General features: G+C 44.9%; 3 protein-coding genes and 1 pseudogene across 5 annotated transcripts; 1 reads left to right on the forward strand and 3 right to left on the reverse strand.

Moving 5' to 3' along the window:
- Nucleotides 1-522: 522 nt before the first annotated feature.
- On the reverse strand, nt 523-2,485 carry LOC136471979 (pentatricopeptide repeat-containing protein At5g66500, mitochondrial-like). Its single transcript, XM_066469724.1, has one exon. It carries the CDS (start codon nt 2,146-2,148, stop codon nt 769-771), a length of 1,380 nt encoding a protein of 459 aa, XP_066325821.1. The 5' UTR covers nt 2,149-2,485; the 3' UTR covers nt 523-768.
- A 4,583-nt stretch (nt 2,486-7,068) lies between these two features.
- On the reverse strand, nt 7,069-8,207 carry LOC136478508 (uncharacterized). Its single transcript, XM_066476988.1, has 2 exons — nt 7,698-8,207; nt 7,069-7,611 (listed from the first exon to the last, which is right to left on the reverse strand). Exons 1-2 carry the CDS (start codon nt 8,205-8,207, stop codon nt 7,069-7,071), a joined length of 1,053 nt encoding a protein of 350 aa, XP_066333085.1.
- Nucleotides 8,208-8,433: 226 nt separating this feature from the next.
- LOC136477925 (protein ALP1-like) lies at nt 8,434-9,723 on the reverse strand (annotated as a pseudogene).
- Nucleotides 9,724-10,706: 983 nt separating this feature from the next.
- On the forward strand, nt 10,707-14,530 carry LOC136471980 (nucleolin 2-like). 3 transcript variants are annotated; one of them, XR_010762186.1, is made up of 9 exons: nt 10,707-11,003; nt 12,638-12,784; nt 12,889-12,991; nt 13,178-13,263; nt 13,327-13,417; nt 13,514-13,605; nt 13,699-13,910; nt 13,996-14,064; nt 14,157-14,530. XR_010762186.1 is itself a non-coding variant. In XM_066469726.1 (8 exons), exons 2-8 carry the CDS (start codon nt 12,732-12,734, stop codon nt 14,186-14,188), a joined length of 669 nt encoding a protein of 222 aa, XP_066325823.1. In that variant the 5' UTR covers nt 10,707-11,003; nt 12,633-12,731; the 3' UTR covers nt 14,189-14,530. The 3 variants fall into 3 exon arrangements, 2 of the variants coding, with proteins under 2 accessions (XP_066325823.1, XP_066325822.1); XM_066469726.1 differs by lacking the exon at nt 13,996-14,064 and having other exon boundaries at nt 12,633-12,784; XM_066469725.1 differs by lacking the exon at nt 13,996-14,064.
- Nucleotides 14,531-20,315: the final 5,785 nt, after the last annotated feature.

A 20,315-nucleotide genomic window follows, 5' to 3' on the forward strand; every position in this document is an offset into this window, starting at 1 on the left:
GTAGAGAGTAGAGACCACTGGTCATTCCAACTCATGACACAAAACTATTGGCGTGTAATTTTTTTTTGAGGAATTATTGGCGTGTAAATTGATAAAGGTCATGACGATTCCGCGTTTTTTCTGAACCCATAATCCAAGAAGAGGGCTAGGTATAGTTAAAACCAGCAATACAAGACTTTGTTTGGAGCCATGAAACGTATCAAAAGTATAGTTTCCCAAGAGATGAATCAGGTGTACACATTCATTCTCATGCATTATTTATGACTTCCTCAGTTGATCCTTTTTATGAAATAGAAATGTTATAAGAGAACAAATATTCAGGCTCACTATAATCATGTCAAACTGCACAACGACAGTTCTTTTTTAAATGAAAGATCAGAAAGTGTTCATTTCTGCTGATATAGCAGGAGAAAAAAGATTAGCCTTAGGAGGTTAGAATCACAAAAGAAATAAAGTAAAAATGACCTTTACAGCAAACAGTGGGTACAATCAACCAAAGTAATGATATGCCAACGCAAGTAAGCTAGATGAAGCTGCATGATTTGGTATTAATTAGGCATATATATTATATATACCACAATTTTCAATCTTTTTACCTGTAAAAAAAAGTACACTATGCTGACAAAATCAAAATCAGCACTAAAATTCTTTGTATACCAGTTGTGGCGTGTACTTAGGGTAAAGGGTCCCTTTGGTTGGCTACCATGGTATCCCAACCTTTGCCACGCTCTGTGGCAAATGTTTTCAAGATATGCGCACAATTAGTTTTTAGCCAAAACAGACATGACTGCTCGCCGCTTCTTTCCTGAGACCCGTGTCCACTATAATCCTCCGCGATTCATTTGATTCAGACCATTGTCTCATAGCAGCATGAAAATTCGAAATCAACACATGAATCCCAGGGTTTCGTGGATCAACCTCCAGCATGCGCACAGCCACCGTCTTTCCTCTTGCAGCATCCATGTTTGCTCTGCAGGTGTTCAACATAGCGACGAAGATGGCACTGGAAGACTTATTTCGACTTGCAGTTAGACTACAATATAGATCCCAGGCCTCGTCAATACGGCCTGTACGTCCGAGCATGTCTATTAAACATGCGTAGTGCTCTGGCTGTGGATCAATCCCGTACTTGCTCTTCATCAAATGTAGCATGGACTGAGCTTCATCCACCAGACCAGAGTGTCCGCAGGCTGACAGAACCGCCAGAAATGTGATAGCATTTGGCAAGACCATTGGTGCAGCTTTTTCCATTAGCTTAAACAAATCCAAAGCATCAACACCATGTCCATGGCGACTATAAGTGTCAATCATACTTGACCAGGAGACCACATTTCTGGTAGCCATACGGTCAAATACTATACGTGCAGCCGTTGCCCTCCCACATTTTGCATACATGTCAATGAGCGCATTGCATAAAATGGTGTCAGAATCAAACTCACCACGGAGAGCCTTGCAATGCACCTGCATACCGTAAGCCAAGTTTGCTGTCGCTGCGCAGGCCGTGAGAGCAGAGGTCAGCAAGATCCCATTGAGCTCCGTCCGCTGCCTCAGCATCGAGAAGGCGTGGCTGAACCATCCGTTCTCCACGCAACCTGAAAGAACAGCATTGTGCAGGGCAGCATCCTTGGGGCACCTCGTGAGCACAAACACCCTCATGGCGTCCTCGACGAGGCCACAGCTCATGTAGAGATCGACGAGCGCGGTGGCCACGATGACGTCGGCGTCGGCGTGGCACGAGACGACGCCCCGCGCGTGGAGCTGACGGCCGGGGCGGGCGGCACGCGACGCGGCGCACGCCTTGAGCATGGTGCAGAGCGTGGCGGGCGTGGGCGGGAGCCCGGAGGCGGCCATCCCGCGGAAGGCCGCGGCGGCCGCCGCCCCGGCGCGCGCGTGGCGGACGAGGCAGGCGAGGAGCGCGTTCCACGTGACGGCGTCCCGCGCGGGCATTTCGTCGAACAGGCGGGACGCGGCGCCAGGGAGCCCCGCGTTCGCGTAGGCCGTGAGGAGGGCGGTGGCCGCGACCGGGACAGCGCTGGAGAGGGAGGAGGACTTGAGCAGCGCGGCGTGGGCGGCGGCGGAGAGGGAGGGGTTGGAGGAGAGGAGGCGGAGCAGGGTGGGCACCGGAGACGGCCGCGGAGCACGCGCCATCTCGTGGAGCGAAGCGAACGAGTCTCCTCCGGCGTCCCACAGAAACAGAGCGGCGAGGCCGCCGCGGCGGAGGCGTACGGGCTCGGGTCCGCGAGGTCCGGGTACGGCTCGATCCACTCCGGTGGTGGCAGTGGCTGGTGGTCGTGGGGCGCTGTGGCCACTCGCCGGCGGCGAGGGATGTGGCAGAAGCGGCGCATCGGACGGAGTGCGTCGGCGAGGATGAGACGCGCGACAGGTGTTCGACGAAATGAGCGGGGCAGGCGGTTTTTGAGGGTCTGGCTCGGTCGATGGACGCCCGCGTCAGTGTCCTCAGTTTGCCTGTATTTTTCTTTTTCCTTTTGGCCCCGGAAACTTGGTAACGATGAAACCCCAAATCGAAAGTTGTGATGAAATCAAATGAAATTATCATTCCATAACCAGAATTGATGCGCCCATTCTTGAAAATTAAATTATGAGATTAACTTGTGGCAGTGGTTGCTGATCCCGTAAAGGGCCTGAAGCATATACGTATGTATACGCATGGAAAGTTTAGCCTGTACACAAACCAATTTCTTCCTTCAGGTAGGTGATACAACTACAGGATACAGGTATGATGAAGATAAAAATGTTTCACAAGTAGTTGGTGAATCATCATGGATTAAAGGATTTGTTGTGGTATGCTTGGTCAGCGGTTCACAAGTACTTGGTGAATCCATCATGGATTAAAAGATTTGTTGTAGTATGCTTTGTCAGAGGAATACCTCATAATGGCCGTACTCCACGCCGGATGGATCCTTGCGTGGCCATGGAAGTGCCCGACTTGAAAGCGAAGTTGCCCGCCCGAAGTTGCCCTTAGCCTCGGGCACGCCGGCGAGAATGTTGAGTTTGGGAGCTAACACATCCGACTTGAGGATGCCGGGGCTCAACTTCCTCGGGCCAAAGTTATTTTTTGCTCTTGAGGGCATATGCCCCATGTGTGTGTCAGCGCCCAAGTTGGTGTTGGCATAGCGTAGCGGCCTTGATGCGAACTTCTTCAAGATCCCATCTTGCTTGTAGGGCTTGTAGGGCACTTGAACAATATGACTCTCTGGGCCGAAGTTGTCCAAGATCATGGTATATCCAACATCATTGGGTTCGATGACCAGAATGGCCGACGCGTTGAAGCTCTGCACGTAAGACCACGATCACTACTGCGAGGATTTTGTCGCAGATGATTACCTTGTCAGGAATCAAGTCCCTCATCTACGAGCATCGATACTCCTCGGTACGGTACATCAGTTGCTTCCACGGCTTTAGCAGCCGATGCATAAAAACTTCATCCTACCGGCAAGGGATTCTCTGATGGTGAAACCGTGAGCATTATCCGTTGGGCCTTCAAGGTACACGGTGGTCAGGAAGTACTGGTCTATCGTGCTGGCGCTCACCATGAGGATCCATGGCACGACGTTGAGGATGTAGGATGCGAATTTGCACTTAAAGGCATGTGGTCCCATGTGCATCACCATTGGATATAGATTGAGATGCGTGTGCAGTAGGAGAGAGAATGTGCATCCAACGGTTGATGCACATTGGGGCACATGCCCTTAAGGGCAAAAATAACTTTGTGCAGCTGAGCCATCGTTGCCGGCGCGACAATGTGGACGCCTTGCTACATGGCGTCGAAGGTGCTGATGGCGATTGGATCGTTTGTCGAACGTGGATTTGGTGGAGAAGCTGAAGGACACCGATATCACGTCCACCCTGTCCGCCACCGCCTTGTCGAAGGCCTGCAGCAAGCATATCGAGGGGTAGTCTCTCATGTCTCTGCCGCACGCCTTGTAGATTGCCAGGTGGACAATGTCATCAACGACACACCGACGATCATCCCCAACCACCGCCGCTGGGCAAATCGTTGGGCGACTCCCCCATGCAGTTCGACAGGCCCAGGAACGCCGGCGTTCGCAATGAGCGGACGAAACCTGGCTTGGTGGAGACCTCCTTCAGCTCCTCCTCCGTTAGCTGCGCCACGAAACCGGAGAAGATGGTCCGGTACGACCGCAGCAGCCTCGGCTTGTCGAGAGCCGTTGTCATCGATGGCAGGAAGGAATGGTGCCACGCTCTGTGAGCATCGGCATCGACACTCATGATGTCTTGGCCTCCTCAGCTCCTAGGTGTCCTAGTTGCCCGAGCAGGATGATATAATGTCTTGTAGCCACCTTCAATTAGTCGGCTGGCTCCACATGTGGCTTCCTTTTATGGGGCATATGTCCCTAATGGCAAAAATAACTTTCCCTCCTTTCAGCTCGGCGGTGGTCAACTGGACCGCTGCCACCACCACCAGCGTGATGCTGCATGCCATGGCTGCGGGGCGAGCGGGAGCTGTGGCTCGCCATGGCTGCGCACGGTTGCGGTTACGGGCATGGCGAGGGAGTCGAAGTAGAAGACGGTGCGCTGCAGCAATGAAATACCCTCCATCCTAAATTATAAGACGATTGAAGGCATGTTCGGCTGGTATTAAAGCCGACTGATAAGCCGGCTGAAGCTGATTTTTTTGTGAGAGAAAAATACTGTAGATTCTAGCTGATAAGCCGGCTGATAAGTTCAAGCGAACAGGCCTGACTTTTTTTACCCCAAGTTTGATCACTCGACTTATTTAAAAAATTTGTGCAAACATAGTCGAATTTAAGTCATTCTTGAAGAACTTTTCTTAATAAAGCAAGCCACGATAAAAGAAGTGATATTTTGCATAAATTTTTGAATAAAACGAGTTGTTAAACTTGGTGTAAAAAAAGTCAACAGCCTTATAATTTTAGACGGATGAAGTACGAGGCAGCTGGCCCGGGACGAGCTGAGCGTTTGGGTGGGCGGCGGGGCGGTTGGGCTGCTTGGGTTGGACACGACAACGCGGCACATGGCGAATTCAACTCCCGGGCCAGCTCGCGGCCGGTACACGCGCACCTAAAGATGGCAACGGACCTCGATACCCGATACCCGACGGGTATTTAATCCATTAGGGGACGGGAGGGGATCATATCTTTATCCGCGGACATTTAAATGGGCAAGAATTTATCCCCGACGGGTATAGCGGGTACGGGAACGTTCCCTGTTTACCCGTCCCCGTTACCCGTTGAGGAACCCGGCTATTTGAGCTGTCATACGAGTATTAGGCCCAAAGAAGCTCAACATATGTATTTTAGCCCAAATCTGAACAATCATATATATAGTTTGTGTGTTCTAGGAACCCTGGTTCAATTTTTCCTCACCATCTCCACCAGCAGCACAAGCACGTCTGCCTCACGAGCGCTCCTGCCCCTCGCTTCCTCAGTTTGGTCTCTCTGCCATCTTTGCTCGTCCTCCTCGCAACATCGCTCCTTCTCCTCGGCATCTCGAGACTTCGACACTTATACCCGGGTGAAGAAGAAACGTCTCCGATTGCAAAGCTGTGACCCCAAGTGTCCTTATTTATCGGGTATGCAGTACCCGTTGAGTATCTGTTACCCGACCAATGCCCGACGGGTACGGAGATAAAAGAATCTATATCCGAAACAGTTAACGAGGACAGGAACGAGATGAATTCTCCGTAGCAGGAAGCGTTCCGGTGATACACGGTACATCCCGTTGCCATCCATGTCCATCAGCCCCAGCGAGCATACGGATGATCGCTCGCGGCGGATCGGATCACCACGTACGGTTGCCTGCAGCATGCACGACGCGCCATCGAAACGAAATGCCGATCAGGTCTTGGACGGATTCGTTGAGCGATACACAGATGGAGCAAAACGAAACAACCTTTTGTACGTTTATGTCTTGGTTGCGGCAAAACGACGACGACTTGTGGTTGTGGCAGGCAGGCAGACTGACAGAGTGATATATGTTAGGGCCATGACTTTGCATTACTATTTGGTACTCCCTCTGTCAAAAAAAAAATACAATTATAGTGATAGTGTCATGTTTTAGTATTTTATTTTTGACTAATTATAAATAAAAAATATCAATATTTATGACATCAAATACAATTTGTTAGGAGGAACCAATTTGCCGCAGGTATTAATTATGAAAATTAATTAGTTGTAATTAAGGGGTAGTTTAGTATTTTTCCGCAGAAGCTGCTCCCTGCGTCGCAGAGATATCCCTGTTCCTGCGTCGCCGCCCGCCTCACCGCCAATCGCCTCACGATTGAACATCTAGGGCGCGTTTGCGACCCTGTACCTGGTCGGCCTGGCTAGCCCAACTGGCCCAGGCCTGGGCAGGCCTGCCTCAAGTGGTGCAACAGCTTTTGTTTGCGTCTATGTACCCAGTGAGCCCGGCTCAGACGAGGCTGTGTTTGTCATCGAAGAGGCAGCTGGGCTGAGAGGCTAACCGCCACCAACTGCCACACCGAGATAGTGTTTGTCATTTGGCTGTGGTCGGCCAGGTCCATAACAACAAACAGAAATGGACATGAATGAAAGGAGAATGAGGTTGCTCTTCCATAACCGTTACAACAACAGATCAAAGTTTCAGCATGCAATAGTTGGCCTCAGACATGCTAGTTTAACAATTCATGATATTACTGGCTACATGGGATAATCAAAGTCAGTAAAGAAGAACAGCAGCATCCGCTAGTCAAGTTTTGAAGCCAACAAACGAAGAAGTTCACAGAAACAGATAAGAGGCAGCAAAATGATATGTAGCCAGCTAATGCATCGATCCATTGTGTCATCATTAGCCAAAATATAACATTTAACAGTTCTTGCACATGGACAGCTCGCACCAAATTGCTGCCTATTGTCAGCCACCCTCCCAGGCATACATCTACTGAAGGTTATGTGTCAAAAGATCAACCTACACTGCACAAAAGCTCTACAACAAACAAAATCCCAGCTGTAGTCAAAAGAAGAGAGAGTGGGTGAGGGAGGTGGAGGAATTATACATCTCAATAGTCAACCCCCTCCTGTCCATGCAGACCATCATGTAGTGCAGCTACATGAAGTAGTTTTTGGCTAAGAAGGTCTGCAGCCAAATGGTCCTATGGGCATCAGTCATGTTCACAAAGCCCCTGCCTTGGGCCTTGTTGTCCAGGAGAAAAGTGTAGGCAACAATAAGGGCCTCCTCAGAGAAGCCAGGCATCTCCATCACAGCAAGGTATAGATTGGCATCAACATGGGCAGGTCCAGTCTCCCTAAGAGCATTAGCCACATTGTTGACAGCATCAGACATGTTGGTCAACATGAGTATCTCCTCCTCAGAGAAATTCCCTCTCTTCCTCTTCCCACCAACACCTGAGCAGGGCACTTCTGTGGCCTTGCTACCCTCTGCAGGTGCAGTGGGAGCTTTATCATCGGTGAGTGGGGTCAATGGAGGACCATCAACCTTGGCAGCAGCACTGTCAGCCTGGTTCTGCCCTAAGGCTTCCCCAGACCCAAGTGCAAACCTACCAGTGGCTAAAGCATTGCCAAATATGGCCTCCATCTCAGTGTAGAACCTAATAGGGGTGTTTAGGTACTCAGCATCTTTAGGATGGTCCTGCAGTTTGGTGCACATGGAGGTTTAGACTTGTAATTGTACAAATACAAGGTATGTAGGACAATGAAATAGAACCAAATTGCTACCTTGGTGTGGCCAAGGTAGTGCTCATGGTCAAGCATGATAGCATGGGCGATGTCATCCCATAGAGCACCACTAAGGTCCTTGAGTTTGGACACCTTAGCCCATTTCTGCCTCCATTTTCTCAAGTGGTTGTACACTTGAGTAGGGCTGACAACCTCACCACACCAGTCCTTAAGGGCTTTGGCTACATGATTCACATCCTTATCCTTGAAGACCTTGTCAGGCCTACTGCCATCAGTGACCAGAGCAGCCATTCTCCTAAGAACAAAACCAGAGGTGTTGTTGGACCACCTCATAGCCCTAACACCACCACCACCAGCAGGATCAACTGCTACTGGAGCAGCACCAGCACCAATACCAGCTACCACAGGAGCAGCAACACTAGCACTAGCACCAGCTACAACAGGAGCAGCAGTCCCACCACTTATGAGCTCCTTAAGGACATCAAAAGCTACCACAAACCCTCCTTGATCAGCACCTAGGACTGAAGCCATTCTAGTACTGGTGTGCATGAATAAGAATAGATAACAGCATGACACAGTTAGATAAACATAATGCAACAATCACAGAAAGAACGGAATGAAACAAGAAACCAAATACTGAATCAATAAACCACAGAATTAAGTGACAAATCAGTGGTCTCAGCCTTGTCCATCTAATTATTACATCATCATCACACAAACATGAGTTCCATAGCAGGGTACACAAACTGAATTCAAGAACAAATTACATGGCACATCAAATCCTATTATTTCCCCTTCCAGCCCACATAGCATCACAGATGGCATCCCTCATTGCAGACATGTCAATGGAGTCTTGGTCCAGATGTCCAGGAGACAAGTCAAGTGGTTCAGGTGGGGAGCCAGTAAAACCATCCTCATGAGGCACTACTTCATCAATGCCAAAGCCTAGGATCCAGTTGTGTAAAATGGCACAGGCATCTACAAGCTTGACTTGTGTCCTGTACTTGTGGAAGGGCTTGTTGTCCAAGATTCTAAACCTGAGCTTCAGTGCACCTATAGCCCTCTCAACAGTCACTCTTAGTGATGAGTGCCTTAGGTTGAAGAGCTTTCTGGCATTGGTGGGTCTGTTCCTGCTCCCATACTCAGACAAATGGTACCTGACTCCCCTGTAAGGTGGTAGGAAGCCAGGCTTGCATGCATACCCAGCATCTACCAAGTAGAATTTACCTACAATTGGACATCTACTGTGAGAGTGTGTGGCATTGGTTAGGCAATGGAATTTTTATTGTGTTTTGTGCAATTACCTTCTGGCACAGTGAACCCATCTTCCATAGTAATGGCATCTGCCAAGACAGTTGCATCATGGGCAGAACCCTCCCATCCAGCAAGGACATAAGTGAATAGAAGATCATAATTCACAGCTACCATGACATTTTGAGTGGGGTCCTTTTTCCTACCCCTGAAAACTTATTGGATGCGCCTTGGCACCCTAGCCAGGAAATGTGTGCCATCTATGAAGCCAATGCAGTCCTAAAATATATGTGTAAGTTATTGGACCATGTGCTATTCAATTTATGAATCGAAGGTAAACATTGACCTTGAAATATGGATTCCATCTATGGCTTCCAAGGATCTTTGGGTGAGTGAAAGTGCTAGGTGCCTTGATCATTTCATTCCTAAGCTCACCAACAGCATACAAAACTTGGTGGAAGTGTTTGTGCACTGTTTGAATGGACCTCCTAAAGGAATGGTGGACAACTCTGAACCTTTGGTTGTGCCCTACAACATGCAAGAACATGGCTACCTGCTCCTCTACTGAGACCCCATCCCTATCAGTGACCAAGCTCCTTTCTCTAAACGTTTTGACTAACTCAAAAAAAGGAGCTCTCTTCATCCTAATCATGGATATACACTCTGTATCAGTGGAGTGGTAAATCATGTGCATTGTCCTCAGTCTGTGCTGCTCATTTACATCTCTAATAAGTGCAAGTGCTGCAGGGTCAGGCTAGGGTGTATCAGGTTCAGGGTTTTTTCTTTTTAGCCTAGTGGATACAAAGGAAACCATAACAACAGTCAAAGCAGCAGCCTGCCTACACAACATCTCACGGCTCAACGAGGGATCCATCTACAACCATGTAAAATTGAAACATGAATACAGATCATCAGACCCTGCTAGGCATCAACATGCGCATGAAATGAATGAATAAGGAAATAGCACGACTGCATCATGTATTGATGCCTCCCAGTGCACAAAAAGGACCACATCATCGACCACATCTCATAAAATAGTAACAAACCGTAGCTTATCAGGTACCAAACCATAACAGAACCAAAGCAGCAGCAGCATCAGGTACCAAAAAATAAAAAACATCATCAGCTACCAAACCCTAATACATGTCGCATCTAGGGAAAACACAAGATGGAGGGGGGGAGGGGTGGTCCATTTCACCTTGGGCTCGGGGTCGTAGAACCGGAGAGGAGGCAGATCTGGAAGTAGAGGAAGCAGATCGATCTAAAGTCGAAGCAGACGGGGACGGAGAAGAGGAGGAACACCAACACGCCACCGAGTACCAGCAGCAGCCGGAGCAGGAATGCGGCGAAGAACCCCCAAGGCGTGGAACGGAGGCAAAGTACGCCGAAGGTCGCCGCCGCCACCACGCACACGAGCCCACCGTCGGTCTCTCAGGAGGGAGGTGGAAGGTGACCAGAGCGAGGAGAGGAAGAAGGAGAGGCAAGGGGAGCGGCCGCACTTATAGGCGCGCGGATTGGCGGGCGGATTTGCCTTCCCGCGCGGCGGCAAGCGCGCGCGGAAGTTTCACCTTTCCGCGCGAGCCACCCCGCCGCCGCCCGAAATCGCCCACGAGCGCCGCGCGCAGCCAAGCTCGCCAGAAATGAACCCTAGCGGCGTTTCTCCAGGGCCAGACGGCGGCGTCGTATTTGACTCCTGGGAGCCGAGCTCGCTCGCGGGCCAAGGCCGCAAACACGGGAGCCTGCAGGCCCACGAGCGCAAGGCCGGCCTGGGCCACCCTCGCAAACGCACCCCTAGGGGACGCCTGCCTGCCTGAGTTGCTCATCAGCGCCGGGATATTTGTATTCAAAGAAGGTCCCGTGTCCCGTCCCAGTCGAAAGGTGGGACGAAATCCCGCAGACTCCATCTCGTCTTCCCCAAATCATCCAGAGCCATAATCTAGGGTTTCGCTCGGGGGCTCATCAGTAGCCGCCGGCAAGATGGCGAGGATGAAGAAGAGAATCGACAGGATTCCGAAGGATCGTCTCCCAGACCACTTGAGGCAGCCGAGGCCTGGCCCTCCGAGGAGGGCGATTTGGGACCGACCGAAGCCAAAGGTGATTCGGAAATTTACTTGTTTTGCCTACAAGTAGAAAGGAAATTTGAGGCATTCCTCTTGTCCAATTTGACATGTTGAAACTAAATAAATTTGATCCAATTGTCTTGTCCAATTTGATATGTTGAAACTTGTGCTTCAAATGCCTGAGTTTTCTTTCCGTCAGTATACAATGTTATTCTCTGTTTCCGATGTGTAAAAAGTGCCTGCCTGTCGCGCGCTTTGATTCTGCCGAATAGACTGCAACTAGGTGATTTGGCGAGTAATTTTTGGGTATTGGTACAACAAATCAAATTAGTGTTTCTTCTTCTGGTAGAGTATTGATTGTGCAGAATAGTCTGTACTGTAACAGCTAGACCACTCGTTCAGTTTAGTATAGTATATACATGCGAAGTTGCGAACCAAACCAAGCATTGCTAACACCATTTATAACTGGCTGTTGTTCGGTGATACTAAAACTGGATAACATCTCTTGGCTCAATTTTCTCTTTACCCAGATTCTAGCCATGCTGCAATTCTGGTTTGATTTCTTGCTGGTGTAAATCTCTAGGCCAAACAATATTTAGTTTCATTTGCAGTATAAAAGGCAGATGGGTGTAGAACTCTATGGAAATATATATAACTAATATGTTGTTCAAAATGTCAAGGATCACTGAAAGAGAACTCAGCAATTTGAAACTTGGTAACTAAGAAATATCATAATCGATATATTGTGATTCATTCTAGTTTATTGGTTTCAAGTATGACATTTTTTAATTATCTATTTAATGACTACTCAAAATTTTGTGTGAAAATGTTAAATATTGTGAAAAGGCTACATCATATATTGTTGATGTTGACGTGTTGGAGATGACTTGAAGATGCAAGGAACAGCTTCAAGGCTTGTAAAAAATGTGTATTTCTGAGGGCTTATTGATCCCATCATAAGATGTGCACTGGCTTGCCAACAATATTCTCTTAATATACAATGATGAAGCCCGTTATCAGCCGTTGAGAATGACCTTGCAATATATTTGAGATGATGTAAGACTATTATGTACTACTCTATTACACTAATAGAATCTAGCGCCTTGACAAGTATTGCATCATAGCAATCTGGTGGCTCTTGCATTGTCCACAAAAACAATTCAAGCCCTCGCTTATCTGTAGTGCTCAAAGACTGCATTGGAGTAGGTGCTTCAGATAAACAAACTTCTTTAGCGAACCAGTCTTCATTCACTAAAATTGATGCCTTCTCTAGGAACTAAGTGTGTTTGGCACTGTGCACACCTTGGAGCACTGGGTGTTTTTCCTTGGTCGAACCATATGCATTTTAGCCCTGCATTCAATTAGCATTTATTTTCACTTTTGTATAACTTCCTTGTACTGAAACAGCAGCTGCTCTTATGTTTTCGATCTGTGGAACTATGTTGTACTTGCAGATTAACTACTTGAAGATTAGATGGCTATTCTTTTAAATATCAACTATCATATGTGTATTAACTCTTTTTTTTTTGATGATTTGACCCTGTTTGTAGCCAATAACATAGGGTAGAGATTATGTCAGACAACAAAGTGTACAAAGTAACCTACCATGTTTCTTGTAACTTAAGATCCAGTAATTATTGTGATCTCTTGATATTGTGTGAAGCCCAGACTCCCTCTGCCGGAAGTGAAGCCCAAAGGTCCTCCACCGGATGTGAAGCCCAAAGGGCCTCCACGGGATGTTCATCATGATAAAATATAAAAAATGGCCACAATTGTTTGTTGGGATTTGGCCCTACATGTTGGCTATGATCAAGTGTAAGCTTATATGCAAGCACAAAGATCTTACAGCTTAATTTGCTTCCAGAAGTTTGGACTTAAATCTCCGTTATTAACCTTTTATTACTCTGTTACATGTACAGGAGGGATCTTTTTAAGGAGATTAGTGGGGTTCTTGACATTTCTTTCAGTAGTACGAAACGCTGTGCAGTTGTGCATTTTACTACATCAGTTGCTGCTCAGATGGTAAATAAATGTTTCCAATTCATTTCCCTTGTTTATGTTTGTTACACCAATATTTCTGAAGTTTATCGATCAATATCATGCCACTTTGGTCTGATGAATTATTTTCTATGTTTTTGGTTGTTACATTAATTATTGTGTCATTTCTTTTCTCTAGAGGTGTTGTAATTTATTTTAATATGCTTGTAGGCACTTTACCAGCTTACCGGATGTTGTCTGATGGGGCGTCCACTCAAATTTGCATGGTTTGATAAGAACAGTTATGATCTTAACAGGTAAATTCCATGCTGAATGCTCTCTCATCGGCTCAATTTTCCTTGATTAATTTTATTTCCCAGAGACGCTCTTCCTGTGATGGAGTTACTCCCTGGTAGAGTACCTCGCACCGTCTGTGTCGTGGGCTTCGATACATCTTTCAGTATCACACATGTAATTAATCTTGCATCTCTGTGCACAAGGGCTTCCCTGATCAGCCTCCTTTGTGTTGTCATTCCACCTGGCTCACTGATTCTCTGCCCACTGCAGATCAGAAGCATGCTTAGATCTCATTTCCGCCGGAATCGACTACATAGTGGACGAATTATCACCCCAGAGAATCCAGATGGCACAAGCACAGGGTAACAAAGTTGACCAACCTGTTCATTGATTGGTTGTCCTCTGCATGTACTTTTCATGGTACTGATTGTTTTATTTGGTCGTCTATCTTGCAGGAAAGCCTTTGTGCGTTTCAATAGCCACACTGACTTAGTCGCAGCACTTGAGCGGGATGGGCTGGACCTGGGAGATAGTCGCAAACTGTGTGTCACTACATGGCTTGAGCTGCTGAGTTTTCCATGGCATTACAAGGAGAAAGGTGGTGGCAGTGTTGGAGGCGGCTCATGCAGCCATGTTGACGCTGCTAACTGGGGCACACCCAGTACAGGTAAATCACCAAACCATGGCTGAATGATGAACCTAAAATGATTATGAAATATTCAGAGTGAGGTAATCAACTCATTTGCGCTCAGTCACCTAGGGAATTGTTCGCAACGGCGCGGCGCTGGCAATTTTTCTCTTTCTTTCTCCACGGTGTTCAAGTTATGCATCCAGAAAGTTGTGATTTTTGTATTCGTGTGGGGTTGGTGATGTCTAACTTGGTGGTCATTGATGCATCCACCCTTTCTTGCAGGAAAAAGGACCGTGTTCGAGACTGAGTTCTGATCGCAATGGTGATGCGCAAGAAAGCAACGATGAACTCGAAGAATCATCAAGAATGCTTTGTCAATATTTGATGTCCTAGAACTCGTGTGACATGTAAATGGCGTCCTTATCTGTACCTTTATTCTGGAGACGGTTAAGCGTGGCTTTTTTGCTGGACTACTCAGCGTGTAGCGACAATATCCGGCCTGTTCGCGTTAACGATCGTGGATTATAAGCTAGAACAGTATTTTTCTCTCACATCAAACCAGCCAGCAGTAATAATCCACGATCGTTTCAGCCGAAACGAACAGGCTGATCATGGACAAATTCACCGCCGGTCATTAAACTTGCCCGGAGGTCTCATCCTTGTTCACGAACTTTCAAAGTGCTATCTGCATGTCCCTAAACTTGGCCAACGGTATCATCCAAGTCCATGAACTTCCAAGGTGTTCACCATCGGTCCCTAAACTTGGTCAGTGCTGTCATTTCAGTCCCTAAGCTTGGTTTTGATTCTCATCCGAGTCCCAATGGCGTCTAATCCATTATATACGCTGATGTTGTACGCTGACTTTTCAAAAAATAATTCATAACTTTTTCATATGAGCTCGGTTGAAGACAAACTTTATATGAAAATTGTAGCCCTCGACGGGATGTATAACTTTGTAGTTGAAATGTTTTTTAATTGAAACTGTTTATAGTTCCATAATATTGTTGTAAGTTCACAAATTTTGAAATTTGAAATTTAAAATTACCAAACAATCTCGGATGTTGACATGATCTATACGAAAGTTATAGTTCTCGATACAATCTACAACTTTGTAGTTTAAAAGTTTTTTATTTAAAGTCGTTTAGTGTTCTAAATATGTGTTCTAAGTTTTTTATTTCAAAATCTATAAAATTAGAACACATATTTGGGACACTAAAAAACTTTAAATAAAAACTTTTCAACTACAAATTTATAGATCATATTGATAACTATAACTTTCATATAGATCATGTCAACATCTAAGATTGTTTGGTAATTTTAAATTTTAAATTTCAAAATTTGTGAAATTACAGAAATATTTTGGTACCCTAAACCGTTTCAATTCAAAAATATTTCAACTACAAAGTTGTAGATCCCGTTGAGGGCTACAATTTTCATATAAAGTTTGTCTTAAACCAAGCTCATATGAAAAAGTTATGAATTATTAAAAAAAACAATGTGTGACGTCAGCGTATAGAGTAGATTGGGCTCTATTTGGACTCGGATGAGACTTAAAACTAAGTTTAGGAACTGAAATGACACCACTAGTCTAGTTTAGGGACTAATAGTGAACACCTTAGAAGTTCATGGACTTGATGATACCGTTGACCATGTTTAAAGACCTATAGATAATATTTTTAAAGTTCGGGGATCGAAATGATACCTCTGACTAAGTTTAAGGACGGTCGGTGAATTTTATGGTTCCAAACTTGTTCACGCACTAGTTGAGTATTAACCTGGCCGCCGAAATCCCTCTCGTCGACGCGTCCGGTAAGTAATCTTCGGTCTCTTGAATAGGGACTTAATATATGTAGGATGTTTTATTTCTAGCTTGCAAACACGATAGTCTAATTAGGCCTATCAGATTAACCTAATTACATCATTTATAACAAAAAAAAATTGATATTTGTTTGGTTTCTATGACTGATAAGCCGGCTGAAACTGATTTGTTATGAGAGAAAAATACACCATAGCTGATAAATCATGCTGATAAGTTCTGGTCTAGACTCTGAAGCATTTTTTTTTGTTTTTGGAACAAAAGCATATGTTTTATAACCTTGTTCTCGAACATTTTATTTTGTTTGAAATATACCAAAAGATCTAGAAAATATTAATATTATATGAAAAATAAAATTTCTCTATAAAAATGGCTATAAAAAAGAAAAAAACTTTGGCGGTTGGTGAGCTCCCTCGGATCCAGGGAGAAAGATCCGTGACCGTTAGATTCAATGTCTGCACGAATCTCAAAAGTTTGGTGGTAAAAATAGGACATCTGATATATGGAAAAAGGTTTCGAAGTCAAATAATTGATCCGTTTCAAATTGTAGATAGTTTTTTTTTTCTAGATACATTGTATTTGTTATGTGTCTAGATCTAGCCTATATCTTAATACAATAGCAAAATGAATACATCTAGGAGCCAAAATGACATATAATTTGGAACTACAATACTACAATACTAGATATTGGTCTCCCTCGCTCAAATTATTGAAACTATAATACAAGATATTGCACACTGCTAGTTGTCCTTTTTTTATCTAATCAAATATTGTCAAGAAAAAAAATCCATTGTCGCGGCAAGCACGAGCACTGGAATATGGGGGTCGTGCCCATTGAGGTCACCCACCAGACGTCGACGTACGCTATAGCAGCATGCGAGTAGCTGATTGTGGCTCAAGCAGGTGTAGAGTTGAGATGACAGACTAGAAAAGAGTGAATAGTTTTTTATAAAATTAAACACGTCTACTTACTGAAAAATGCAGAATTAAAATTATTGATCTAGCCAAGACTACACCTCTCTATATAAGTTATCAAACACCTTTAAAAAGATCATAAACAAACAACTAAGATGCCGGAATAGTTAGAGCTTATCTAATCAATTCTAGTACCAAGGTCATATAAACCTATACAACTAGTACTTAAGCAACCAGGAGAACTCCTACACACATCAGTATGCAAAAACACAATGCCGAAGCTCACTAGCAATACTCAATAACAAGGCTACTCAAGCTAAATTATAGAGATCAAATTACTTAGCTACACAAACTAAACAATATGACTAACTAGGCTACTCAAGTCAATTAGTCACATAAGAAAGCTACTTCTATGCTACACAAGCAAGAAGGTAACTAGCAATCTACACAAGCTAACTAATTAAAAAAGCAACTACACAAGCACAATATATATGAAAGTAAATACAAACTTGTGTCGAGGAATTGCAAACCAACAGGATGAATAAGGTTGACACGGTGATTTTTATCCCGAGATTCACTTGGTTGCCAACAAGCTAGTCCCCATTGTGTTGACCGCTTACTTGATGGTTCGACGACTAATTGGCATCACCCGCCAAGCCCACACGTTGGGCACCGCAAGAACCTACCCGCAAGAACTAGAGTTTCTATTCGTGGCTTCCACGGGGCGAGCACAACACCCCTCATAAATCCTTCTCCAGATCACCGCACAATCTTCTTGCGTGCTTCATGACAGAGAACTCGTCACCAAGCCGTCTAGGGAGGTGGCAAGCGCCAAGAGTAACAAGTACCACCGGCTTGCAACTCGAATACCTAGTGTCACTCGATAAAGTCTCACAATGCAGCGCACTAGAATCACTCAGTAGCAATCGATTCGCACTCTTGCAAACACAAGTGAGTTAGAGGACATCCAAGCATACCTACACAAAGCCACCAAAGTGTGAGGGTGCTCAGCAACCAGCCTAAGGCTGGTCACTACTTCTATTTATAGCCCCAAGAGCTAAAAGAGCCGTTGCTCAAAAACTTCTCCACGCAAATGCTTTTCTAGTGCTCATTATGCTTTTCTTAGGATGGGTATTTCCAACTTGTTTACCGGCTTGACAAGAGCTACAAAGTTTATCCTTCTCAAACATAACATCTTTCAAGCCTCTAACCAAGTCATGCTTAATCAATCTATTCAATTGTTTCATTCTGTTGATGTTTTACCACCGATAGCCTGCCACGGGGATACCCGAGGCAGTATTGTTCGGGCTTCAGCGTATGCAGAGCTCGACGGTGAACGCAAGAGACAGTCGATTTATCCTGGTTCGGACCCTCGATCATTGATCGAGTAACAGCCCTACGTCCAGTCGGCGTTAGCCTCTGCGTTGGATTGATTATGAAGTGTTGTGTTGTACCATTGTTCTTTTTTTGTCCAGGAGCTCTGCCCTCCTTTATATAGTCAGGAGGCCAGAGTCCTAGTCGGTTTACAATGAGAGTTCCTAATAGGATTACTGAATAGTACTACTACTAGGATTACAAGGGAAGAATCCTAGTTAGACTAGATCTTCTCTCTCTTTTGTGGGGTATCCTGTGGGTCCCGTATCGACACATTCCAACATGACTAAACCTTCTATGCCATAACCAACCCATACTAGACTTAGTGAACAAGCATGTTGACAATTGAGCTTCACTAGCATTGAAGTCAACCAAGTACAGATTCTCATATCTAATGCCTTTAAAAATCAAGTTAGAGCCATCTACACTTATGATCTCTACATCATCTATCCCAAATATGCATTTGAATTCAAGATCATACAATTGAGCCACGGATAGCAAACTAAAGTTCAACCTCTCTACTACCAACACATTGAAAATGCTTATGTCATTGGATATTGCAATCTTACCTAGCCCTTTGACCTTGCCTTTGCCATTGTCACCAAATGTGATACTATCATAACCATCACTGTCATTGGTATTGATTGAGTTGAACATTCTTGCATCACCGGTCATGTGTTGAGTGCACCCACTATCAAGAACCCAATGCCTTCCTTCAGCTTTGTAATTGACTTATCAAAGAAGATCAATTCTTTTTAGGTACCCAAACTTGTTTGGGTCCTTGAAAGTTAGTCACTAAGCTCTTTGGTACTCAAATGACTTTCTTCTTTAAGCCCATCCATAGTGCACTAATAAACTTAGCCTTCACACCATTAGTACCCTTGATAAGCATATAGAAAGAATCAAACTTAATTGAGGATACATTGGCTTTAGACTTCTTGTTCGTGCACCTTTTGCTCTACATGAACAACTTGCTTGCAACTAGTGCAAAATCGACCATTGTTCTTCACAAAACTAGTCTTATGAGGAGCAAAGGCCGTCTTGCCTTTCTTAGGGGTATAGCCCAAACCCTCTTTATAGAGAGAAGCTCTTTGGCTACCTAAGCACATAAGCAAGCGGTCCTCACCACCATAGGCTTTGCCTAAGGCACTAGTGAGCTCATTTACCTCCTTGAGGGTCTCATTCTCAATCATTAGTGAGGCATCACAAGTGAAACCATCACTACTAGATGAGCTAAAAGTGGAAGTGCTACAAGAAGGGTTAATGGGAGCAACAATGATAGGCTTATAGAAAGATTCATCAATTATATCACATGTTAAGCCTTTGTCATATGTTACAACATGCTTCTTCTCATTTTGCTCATTAAGTAGAGAGGAATGAGCTTTTTTAAGCTTCTTGTTAGCCTTGTCAAGCTTTTCATGGACTTCCTCTAGCCTCTCATGAGATGCATTGAGCTCATCAAAGGCTTGTTTAAGGGCTTTTAGTTCTTTTCGCAAGTCTATGCATTCCCTTCTCTTAATGTTAAAATATTCTTTAGCATCTTCTAACATGTCAATTAGTTCATCTTTAGTGGGTTCATCATCATTGTCACTTTTACTTTTACTTTCATTATCATGTTCCTCATTACATCTATCATCATAAGTTTGTACCTTAGTGACCTTAGCCATGAAGCATGATCGAGTGTCGAAGAGATAAGGCTTCTTATTGATAGCAATGCTTGCAAGAGCCTTCTTCTTGGTGGTCTTGTCATCATCACTATCGTGATCATCACTTGAGGAAGCATCACTATCCCAAATGACCACATATGAACCACCCTTCTTCTTCTTCTTAAAGGTCATCTTGTCCTTCTTCTCTTTCTTTTTCTTCTTATCCTTCTTCTTGCTTTTCTTGTCATCATCATCATTGTTGCTATTGTTTGAGCATTGAGCAACAAGATGGTCCTTGCTACCACACTTGAAGCACCTTCTTAACTCTTCCTTGTTCTTGGATGAAGACTTCTTTCTTCTAACACGGTAGCCCTTCTTCACCATGAACTTGCCAAATCTCATGACAAAAAGAGCCATCTTCTCATCATCCATCTCATCAAAGCTCAAGTCTTCATCTTCACTTGATGATTCTTGCTTTGCCTTGCCCTTGGATGATGTGGCCTTGAATGCCATACTCTTATTCTTGTCATCCTTCTTGTCATCTTTCTTCTCCTTCTTTTCTTCCTTCTCATCATCATCCCTATATGTGTCATCGGTTATCACATCTCCCAACACTTGATTTGGTGTTATAGTGTCCAAACCACTCCTCACTAGAATAGTAACCAATGTGCCAAATCTTAACGGTAAGCA

The sequence above is a fragment of the Miscanthus floridulus genome, chromosome 8 (assembly GCF_019320115.1).
Source record: "Miscanthus floridulus cultivar M001 chromosome 8, ASM1932011v1, whole genome shotgun sequence".
Classification (NCBI taxonomy): domain Eukaryota; kingdom Viridiplantae; phylum Streptophyta; class Magnoliopsida; order Poales; family Poaceae; genus Miscanthus; species Miscanthus floridulus.